This window comes from Lytechinus variegatus, chromosome 16, assembly GCF_018143015.1.
Source record: "Lytechinus variegatus isolate NC3 chromosome 16, Lvar_3.0, whole genome shotgun sequence".
NCBI lineage: Eukaryota > Metazoa > Echinodermata > Echinoidea > Temnopleuroida > Toxopneustidae > Lytechinus > Lytechinus variegatus.
This window is the reverse complement of record NC_054755.1, coordinates 16,789,994-16,800,812: the sequence shown is the minus strand read 5'-3', so window position 1 is coordinate 16,800,812 and position 10,819 is coordinate 16,789,994. Positions and strand designations below refer to the sequence as shown.

The following is a 10,819-nucleotide window of genomic DNA, read 5'->3' as shown; positions in this document are numbered from 1 at the left end:
GCAATAGCACAAATGCCAAAACTTTATATATTTTTTTAAAAACATAATTTACCTGCTGTGTGCCTATTTTCTTAAAGGACAAGTCCACCTCAACAAAAACTTGATTTAAATAAAAAGAGAAAAATTCAACAAGCATAACACTGAAAATTTCATCAAAATCGGATATAAAATAAGAAAGTTATGGCATTTTAAAGTTTCGCTTATTTTCATCAAAATAGTTATATGAACGAACCAGTTACATCCAAATGAGAGAGTTGATGACATCACTCACTCACTATTTCTTTTGTATTTTATTGTATGAAATATGAAATATTTTTATTTTTTCATCATTGTCATGTGAAATGAAGTTTCATTCCTCCCTGAACACGTGGAATTCCATTATTTTAACATTTTGTGCTTCAGGCAAGGAGGTCCTAATCATCAAATTCATAAAAATTTGAAATATTGTATAATTCAAACAATAAAAAACAAAAGAAATAGTGAGTGACATCATCGACTCTCTCATTTGGATGTAACTGGCTCGTTCATATAACTATTTTGTTGAAAATAAGTGAAACTTTGAAATGTCATAACTTTTTTCTTATTTTACATCCGTTTTTGATGAAATTTTCAGCATTGTGCTTGTCTGATTTTTCTCTATTGATTCAAATCAACATTTTTCTGAGGTGGACTTGACCTTTAAAAAAGAAGAATGATTACTGAATGCATGGTAAGTAAATCCTGTGTCTTCTTATTCCCAAACCCCTTCTGTATCCAATGTTGCATAGGATTTTGTTGTTGATTTTATACTTAACATCTCCAGTGCAGAACATTGTACCATTCCTAATAGAAAGCATGTAATTTCAGTTAATCATAAATTGGCAACACATTGAAAACATTGAAATCACTGCAAATGTAAATTGGCAACTTCTTGTTGTTATCTTACTGTTATATTTGTTTTCACTGATGATAATTATCCATATTCATTTGTTTCCATAAGCAATTGCCAATTTGAGGAGTTAAAACAGATTTGTTTAAACTTTTTTTTTCATACCCGATGTACCTGCCTTGACTAGGTGCTGCTCTGCCAGCAGTCCCAGCTGGGAAATTTTGCCCTTGAAGGGTAACCAATTTATAGCCATGTTTGAAAAAAAAATGCATAGCATCATTTAGGAGGAAACCTGCTCTAAATGTTCTTCATGTAATTGTCTCGATGACATCAGATAAACCTATTTCTACAGGGGAAATATAGTAACTGCCACGTCCTGTCTGAATGTACCATTAGTACGCTCTCTCCGGGCATGTCCTTCAATCAAATTTCCAAGGGTTTATGTTAGTCTGACAAAGGAGCTAACCCATTCTGGTGTACTTTTAGTATGGTCTGATTGACTATTTCCACTTGGTCTGATACTTACTTAGTCCAATAACATATGCTGATCAAACATCACACCCAGATTTCTGGCCGAGACACTAGGAACAATAGAAACATCATTTATCTTAATCAGGGGAAGTTGTAATCTTCTACGAAATCGAGATATTATGTGTGAAACCTCTGTTATTCTCGTCATTTAGTTTGAGACCATTTATAATTGACCATTGCTTTATCTCTTTTACACAACACTCTACCTGGGATATTGCCCTCTGGAAATCACATGGTTTGAAAGATACATGCATCTGTGTGTCGTCAGCACAACACATCCCTGACATCTGATTGGCCTTTATGACATCTCCCAATGGAGACGAAAACATAGTAAATAACATAGGGCTGACTACCAAACCCTGGGGCACACCTATATCAGATACATGGACTGATGACTCGTAACCATCTATAACAACTTTCTGTTATCTTTTTTTAGATAGGATTCAAACCAACTGTAAGCAAGATCACATATTTCAAACCTGTCCTTCTATTTTTTGTGACACAATCAATATTGCAACAGAATGACAAGGTGAAATACCAAAACAAAAACCTATTTACAAAACCAAAGGAAGGGTGATGAAAAAACAATACAAAAATAAAAGCAATTAAGAAGGACAATCTCATATTACACCATTGTTTTATTTATTTAAATATGGTAATAAAAAAAAACTGCTTTCAGCCGTCAGACTGTTTTTCTGCAAGTCCGTAAAGATGTATATACAATAATCAGGGGTGTGAGAGTTCATATTTTTAGCTGATTCCAGATTTTTTTTGTTTTTATTTTCAGCTTGATTTAAGCTTTTTCTTTGCTTTCCTCAGTACAAATATTATTGAAGCTCTTTCTATTTCAGACTTTGTCAACACTCTTCAGCTTTTTTCAGATCTTTTTATTTGTGACCACTCACACCCCTGCATAATATCAAAACAAATTTATACAATTGAAAATAACAAGCAAAGTAGAGAAGCATATTACATGATAACAAACACACACAACACCCCCCACACGCACACACATAGCAAACAAAGCATAGTCATTAAAAACAAAATACCATTCAGCATTTTAATATTGTTGAATCCAAACTTTATTGAAACTGAAGTTTTATACCAGATAATGCAAGAATGTAAGTGCCCCATTTAACATATGAAAATCTAAATGCACAATTCACACGTGCTACTTGTTTAACATACCTCAAGTTCATACTTGTGGCAAATATATGATTCTTCAAAACACCTATATGGGATAATATGCCATGGCTCTCTGTGGGTGTCGAAAGCTTAGGTCTGGCTACAAAATCCTCTCCACGTGTATTTTCAGATGGCGTCTCATGACCTACCAGATAGTGGAGATGCTTTGCTAAACCCTTATCAAGCGGTATGAGAAATCCAGTGAGCTTCAATGAAAGATAATTCACAATGGATGTGTAGATGACTGCTGCGCCGGTATCAAAAAGAAATTTTGTGTGAGCATCAATGTCTCTAACGTAGAACAGGCGGCTCTCCGTTTGACCAGCCTGTTTCGCCGCCGCTATCCACTGGTTTGCTAGTTTTCTGTCTGGTGTGCGCACAGCGGATGGCAATGATGAGCATTATCGCCATACTTGCTATCATGGTACCAATATAGTCTGCCAGGTTGCTGCACTGGTGCTAGACTGCGCATCGCGCTTGTGTCACGCCTATGACTTTGGCTTCGCTGCATGTTTCCAACAATGGTCGTGAGTTCCCTAACTAACCGAGTTAGCTCACTGACTTGATTTTTCAGATCATTGCGTGGTTTGGCTTTTCTGGATTTCTGTGCAACAGCTGATATTGCACCACAACTTTCAATTGTAACTTCTCGTTAACATCAATTATTTTACAAATCAAGATTAATGAAATTCAATGTAAATCAATATTTCGGTGGCTCCTCCAAAATATTGTACATGAGGAAAATGGTATCGTATATTTGAGCTGCCAGATGATATTCTGTAATTTCAGTCACATCATGCTGAAAGTATCCCTTAACTTTGAGCTTCAATGGGTAACTTTCACTTTGGTACAACATTGTGTAGAACATGGGGATAATCATTCCTTTGATCATTTTGAAGATTCCAACAACACTCAGAGCATGACTTTTGTTCATGGAGATGGGCTCTGGATTACCAGATTTTTCTAAATGAATTTGAAAATGTCCTTGTCTTACACCTGTGTTATTGATGTTCGTTGCCAAGTTTTCAAGAAGGACTTTCTTGGAACTCGCTCCAGTTTTCCGTTCATTCTTGTTACTTTCATAGAGTATCTATTCCACGTCAAGGATGAGAAGTTTCTCAACTTTGCGATCCTTGCAGACTGCAGCGTCTGTGACGTGTAGCAAAAAAAATAAAAAGAAAGAGAGAGAGATAAATATAGAGAGCAGTCCATTGGACTACTCTTTTGAGGCAAATTTTGGGGAAATCCTCTTGTCTTACGATGTGATACAAACATGGACAAAATTACCGGTTCCTTGATAAGTAAATTTTACCAAATCTGCTCCAGATCATCATCAGGCAATCTTCTGAATTCAACAAAGAACTTATTTCCTCGGTTATGTCTAGCTCTCTGCCAGATCTTTGTACTTAGTCTTGGTCTGTTCACTGTATCCCCAGATGTAATCTTCTGGTTTGAGAGACCCTTCGAGTTTGCCATCTAGCAAAATGGGAAGAGGCTCCTCCTTCAAAATATTGTACATGAGGAAAATGGTATCGTATATTTGAGCTGCCAGATGATATTCTGTAATTTCAGTCAAATCATGCTGAAAGTATCCCTTAACTTTGAGTTTCAATGGGTAACTTTCGCTTTGGTTCAACATTGTGTAAAACATGGGGATAATCATCCCTTTGATCCTTTTGACGATTCCAACAACACTCAGAGCATGGCTTTTGTTCATGGAGATGGGCTCTTGATTACCAGATTTTTCTAAATGAATTTGAAAATGTCCTTGTCTTACACCTCTGTTATTGATATTCGTTGCCAAGTTTTCAAGAAGGACTTTCTTGGAAAAGCTCCAGTTTTCTGTTCATTCTTGTTACTTTCATAGAGTTTCTATTCCACGTCAAGGATGAGAAGTTTCTCAACTTTGCGATCCTTGCAGACTGCAGCGTCTGTGACGTGTAGCAAAAAAAAAAAAAAAAGAGAGAGAGATAAATATAGAGAGCAGTCCATTGGACTACTCTTTTGAGGCAAATTTTGGGGAAATCCTCTTTTCTTACGATGTGATACAAACATGGACAAAATTACCGGTTCCTTGATAATTAAATTTTACCAAATCTGCTCCAGATCATCATCAGGCATAGTCCTTTGTCAGGACTGTTGTGTGTGTGTTTTTTTTTTTACCCTGGCCCCTATGCTACACAATCGACCTCTACGCCCTAAATATAAACAACCCCTCAAATTATCCTTCCCCCACAACAGTTGCTATGAGGACTCTAACCTCTCCATCTGGTGATGCCATTGACTGAATTATTTTTTCTTGCACGTCGTTTTCAGTGTTTGTGTGATACATGTTGATGTAGGCATGACGATCTTTTGGCAGCAGTGCAATGAAGGTTGCGTACACCTCACTACAGGTCTTCCTAGATTGGCAATATATAATTGTCCTCTCACAGAACAACCCTTTGTCCCTGACGCCATCTATCACATGCCGGAATATGTTGTCGTAGTCTTTTGAAGAGGACTTCATGACGATGTGTTTGATATTGGCTTTGTCTGGTGACTCGTTCACCCACAGAAAGTTCCGAAGTCCGAGGCTGTCGATGATCGCATGTCTAACTTCTCGTGTAGCTGTTGCTGTGAGCGCGACGGCTGGAACACCTGATCGTAGTTTGGAACGGATTTCTCCCAGTTTGCTGTAGGCACTTCGGAAAGCTTTTGTGTCTCCTGATGAACTGCCCCTGTAGAAAAAAAAAAAAAATTAGTATCAATAACAAGTATCTTGTACATTTTACAATATTCCTATAAGTAAGATTCAATTGTGTAATTTGAACTTGTAAAACTGATGGTTGAAGTCGAAACAAGCTGAACCAATGGTGTCGATTCACTTTGGCGCTCTACAGACTTACGTAAAATGCATAATTTGAAATTATTAATATTAGCAATGGCTTTCGTTCAGGTGTCTTTATATTTGTTTATCAATCAACGTACAGGACATTGAAAAATTATTATCTATTGAATGTTCAACTAAATTCCACTGATTTTGTGGATAAAAAGCTATATGAAGTAACAATATTGGATGTAATGAATAATTTAAATATGATAGTCATAACTCATACACTTTTAAATATTTTTGACATTTGATGATAGTCCTGAAAAGTGAATTATAAAAGTTAAATGACCTAACTAAATTTTTTTATCCACGCAAAACAAACTATTATTCGAATAGGTCTCACCATTTTGAAACACAATGACTTTCATCAATGAAAAATCCACAGATCCAGTGGCGATTTTTCAGAAGAGTGAACATTTCACGACCATCCTCATCAAGTAAACTCTCAGGGCTGGCAAAAATATGAGAATACTTTGCAGAAGAAATTCCCTCACGAATGACGTCTGTCATCCCACCTGAAATATCCACACCAAACGATCCAAAGCTCTCAACCTTGTGAATCTGATCTGATATCAGTGACTTCAAAGGCATAACAATCAATGCAATCGCCTTCAAAGGATCAGATACTCCGGGCCCATCAGCATTCTTTCGAAGGTAGTCCGAACAGAAAGGAGCAGCTTGAAAGAGGACACTCTTGCCAAAGCCGGTGGGCAGGCTAACGAAGAGATCGTGTCCACGGAAAAAAGCACGCAGAGCATCAGCTTGTTGACTCCGAAAGCCGTCATGCAATCCCAGTTTCGTTGCTCCATATTTCAACGCTTCTGCGATCTCGTCGTCTGAAAAACACCGAGAACTATCCACAGACATAATTCTACCACGCTATGATAAATTGCAATCAACAGAAATTACAATTAAATAGCTGTTTGAAGGTGCAAAACGAGATCAAGAACGAAAAGCCGAGCGAAAACAAACACATGTGTAACATTAACAGAATATGTAACCTAATCTCGCTCCAAGACGTCATAATACAGGGTGTATCTTCTCCTTCAAAATATTGTACATGAGGAAAATGGTATCATATATTTGAGCTGCCAGATGATATTCCGTAATTTCAGTCAAATCACGCTGAAAGTATCCCTTAACTTTGAGTTTCAATGGGTAACTTTCGCTTTGGTTCAACATTGTGTAAAACATGGGGATAATCATCCCTTTGATCCTTTTGACGATTCCAACAACACTCAGAGCATGGCTTTTGTTCATGGAGATGGGCTCTTGATTACCAGATTTTTCTAAATGAATTTGAAAATGTCCTTGTCTTACACCTCTGTTATTGATATTCGTTGCCAAGTTTTCAAGAAGGACTTTCTTGGAAAAGCTCCAGTTTTCTGTTCATTCTTGTTACTTTCATAGAGTTTCTATTCCACGTCAAGGATGAGAAGTTTCTCAACTTTGTGATCCTTGCAGACTGCAGCGTCTGTGAAGTGTAGCAAAAAAAAAATAAAAAGAGAGAGATAAATATAGAGAGCAGTCCATTGGACTACTCTTTTGAGGCAAATTTTGGGGAAATCCTCTTTTCTTACGATGTGATACAAACATGGACAAAATTACCGGTTCCTTGATAATTAAATTTTACCAAATCTGCTCCAGATCATCATCAGGCAATCTTCTGAATTCAACAAAGAACTTATTTCCTCGGTTATGTCTAGCTCTCTGCCAGATCTTTGTACTTAGCCTTGGTCTGTTCACTGTATCCCCAGCTGAAATAATGGGCTGTAGTAATTTGAAATATTTACCTGGAAAGGTTCAAGGACTTTGACCATCTTATCAACAATTGTTCAGTGCTCATCTTTAATTTCGAATGTTGCTGCATTCCTTCTAGGCGTCACCCGTTCGTCTCCGAGGACGCTGGTTATCGCCCATCTCTGTTCCTTCACACGGCTGAACATGTCATACACGGAGTTACACCGTGTCTTCACTGACTGGATTAGCTTGTGTTTCGGAAGATTGTGTTGATCTTGTTTTGCACTCAGTGCCTGAGTCGCAACTACTGAGTGTCTGAAATGGCCGACAAGCCTAGAAACGGCCCCAATGCATGTTTTCATGGTTTGGGTCGAATCTAAACCAGCATTCACACATAACTGGAGGGTGTGAGCCGTGCAACCGATATCTGGTGCTTGCACTGCCTGTCCGATCGCTCTAACGTTGGCTGCGTTGTCATGGACGACGGCACTGATCTTAGCATCGACTTCCCATTCAACAGCGACCCGGTTGAGTTGAGCTTGAAGCGCCAGTGCCGTATGGCGTTGTGGAAGTCTGGCCGCGCCTTCATCCTCCTCCTCTTCACCCGCTAGATGCTGAACTGGGGTCGTTTCTAGAACGAAGCTTGCTTTTTTCCAGTCTATCAGGCCGTGTGCTGTGACAGTCATATAGCCCTCCTGTGCATGACTTGTCCAACAATCCGTTGTTAGTGCTATTGCGGCACTCTTGTGAAGATCTTGCTTCACCTTTCCCTTTTTGTCACTCATCATTTTGTCCAGGATATTAACAAAAGTTTTTCTAGTAGGTAGCGTATAATCTGGCTCAATGTACTTCACAAGGGATATGAATCCCTTCCCTTCAACCAGACTAATAGGGAGGCCATCTTCAGCAATCATTCTTGCTACTCGTTCCGATATGGCAGCAGTCCTTCTTGGGTCACACTTGCGAGAAAAGGCCAATCTCATTTGCTTTGCAGCATCAGGCTCCTCCAGACTGGCCGGGTGAAAGTTCTTAATATGGCCAAGCAGACTACTCGTCGAGCCCCTTTGTACGCACAGACGCGATCACAAATATTACAGGTCGCTGAAGTGTCAGACGACTTGCGAAACACTTTCCACACCTTGATAGGCATTGTGCCGCTTCAAAGTTCAAACTCAGTAGAATATTATGAACGAAATTAACTCAAATGAAGACGTAGAGCGCAATGAAACGAATATTATATAAGACTGACCACGCCAATGTCAGAAAGTGAAATGACAATGGACTCATGAACACAAGTTTATCAAGAATTCAAGATAAAGCTGTCTATCAAGATAAACCAGTTTATTAAGACAACCTCCCATTTTAATTATGGCTGATAGTGCGATCGGGGAATGGAAACTTTCACCGTGGAATGTGTTTTTTTTTCCGACGCTTATTATAATCCTTCATCCTATTATAAGTTGGAAAGGACCATTAGATAAACCCTCTGCCAGACCATAACATACATGTAGGGCACTTTCAAAACAAAAAAAGAAAGAAAAAGAGAGAGCGACTGAGAGAGAGAGAGAGAGAAAAAAAAATCTGTACTTGTCTACTTGGCACTTTTGAGTTGATCATATTGTTTAATAATAGTTTATCAAAGAAATGTAGTAGATAGGTAATAGTAGATAGGCCCTGAAGAAAGGAAGAGAGTAAAGGCTGGAGCCGCTAGACTGAATTTCAGTGAAAGAAGTGAAAGTGTAAAATATAGGTATGTATGGAAGTGCCAGGTAGAGAGAGAAAGGCAGAAAGTTTATTTTAAATGAAGGAAAAACACAGAAGACAAGAGGAAATGATAGGCCTACAGAGGTGCACAGAGAAAGAGTTATTACAGGGGAGATTCTAAAAATAGGGAAACACAAAGGACATGTTTTGATGAAGAAACAAACTAAAAACAGACTCAAACAAATTCACAGTCGGCGTCACATAATTATATTACCCAGGGGCGGCGCCAGGGTATTTTGATGGGGGAGGGGGCAAGACGATCTAAAGGTGATGTAATATTTCCTCAATTGAATAACAGGGGTAATATAAAAAGTTACACGACCCAGGGTCCCAGATTTTTTCTTTTTTCTTTTATACTCTTCTTCCGTCTCGTCCGAATTTATCATATTCCATTTTCTTCGACGAGAAGCATGATTACAAAACTTCCCATAGGCCGTCGTAAGTCTATTTTAACTAAAACCAAATTTGTTTAGACGTGAGGCCCTTCAAGTTCAAAAGTCATTGCAATTGATTGTCAAATGGAATGATAAATTCTTCCATTATTCGCATTAGATTGGAAACTACATGTATTTCTAGATAATGTTACTCCTTTTGGCCGCACACGTTTGCCACTTCAGCGCAACTGCGTGCTCAGGCCAGAGATATAGGCGTGGGTACGGGAGGCGCGCAAGCGATGTGGCGTAGGCAAGGCTGGCACAGCTGGCCGTAGATCGGCGCGGCTCTTCCAAATTGATTTGACGTTGACATACTTCTGTTTTCTGGTCATGAAGTCCACAAGTATTGCTGCTTTCGCATGAGCACAAAGGCGGTTAACTGGTCACGAAGTACATGACAGTGATTTGAGAAGGTAGGAGAATGTTTGAAATCAAAACACTGAGGAATGATAAAGGATTTTATGGGCAGTTATTGTATGTGGAAAACCCGAAACCTGAAAAAGTAAAACCGGGTTTTAGGGTGACGGGCGGGGCCCCGGCCGGGGACCCGTTTCGAATCAGGCCTAATTCTTATTACTTTCATAGAGTATCTTTTCCACGTCAAGGATGAGAAGGTTCTCAACTTTGCGAGTGAAACCATGCATTGGATCCAATATGACATTACTCAATGGAATGCAAGGGAGGAGGATTCCGGTCAATTTTGAAGATTTTCCAGGGATACAAGTACGCAAAATAACAATTAAACCTTTCTATAAAGATTAGAATTTGTGCAATTTTGCAATCTAGCTTCCATACTGTATACCCTTTCACATGGTGATAGCGGCTGACCAAACAACCGTGTATAGTTCATTCGTACAAAATCACACATTCCAGCGTATATCTCGACTTTTTCAACTTCTTTCACATCATGGAAAGAAGAAATCATGCTGATGGTTTTGTTGTCCCCCCTCCTTGTTGAACAAGGTTCTTGTTCTCGATGGAGTAGGGCTCCTCTTCTCCATCTTATTTTCTGAGAAGAGGACATACTGTATGTAGGGAAGCCCCTGTGTATTTCCCAAAGGTCTTCAGGGCTCCAACAAAAGCAGAATTTGTCTTCAGGGAATGGAGAAGAAAAGATGAAAAATTTTGATGAGTTCTTCTGGATCACGCCTGACAGTTGGCAATTATTTGACTAGCAAAGTCATTGACGGAAACTTCCAAAGAGGCTAGGTTATCATTTCCACATGGCTAACCTCTTTCTGCATTTGGCTGTAATGGACCACTGATCCTCTTATCAAACCTATTTTGAAGCATCTGTAGATTCAAAGATCCACAAGCATTGGTTTTGTTTTCATATGCATTAGGTACCATGTGGAAAATTGAACATATAGGACATTTTTTTTAAACTTACCGAAACTGATGGTTTGTTGCAACAAGCCTTCCTCG

The 10,819-nt window shown here is 38.8% G+C and overlaps 2 protein-coding genes across 2 annotated transcripts; both read right to left on the bottom strand.

Annotated features, from left to right (window-relative positions):
• Positions 1 to 3,288: 3,288 nt before the first annotated feature.
• Positions 3,289 to 6,931, bottom strand: LOC121429895 (probable Werner syndrome ATP-dependent helicase homolog 1). The gene is made up of 2 exons (XM_041627155.1): positions 5,800 to 6,931; positions 3,289 to 5,304 (listed from the first exon to the last, which is right to left on the bottom strand). Exons 1-2 carry the CDS (start codon positions 6,321 to 6,323, stop codon positions 4,806 to 4,808), a joined length of 1,023 nt encoding a protein of 340 aa, XP_041483089.1. The 5' UTR covers positions 6,324 to 6,931; the 3' UTR covers positions 3,289 to 4,805.
• A 360-nt stretch (positions 6,932 to 7,291) lies between these two features.
• On the bottom strand, positions 7,292 to 8,110 carry LOC121430255. Its single transcript, XM_041627532.1, has one exon. It carries the CDS (start codon positions 8,108 to 8,110, stop codon positions 7,292 to 7,294), a length of 819 nt encoding a protein of 272 aa, XP_041483466.1.
• Positions 8,111 to 10,819: the final 2,709 nt, after the last annotated feature.

Coding starts and splice junctions, on each gene's coding strand:
- LOC121430255 (XM_041627532.1), bottom strand. CDS start 8,110: ATGATTGCTGAAGATGGCCTCCCTATTAGTCTGGTTGAAGGGAAGGGA.
- LOC121429895 (XM_041627155.1), bottom strand. CDS start 6,323: ATGTCTGTGGATAGTTCTCGGTGTTTTTCAGACGACGAGATCGCAGAA. Junction 5,305..5,799: donor AGTCATTGTGTTTCAAAATG/GTGAGACCTATT, acceptor TTTTTTCTACAG/GGGCAGTTCATCAGGAGACA.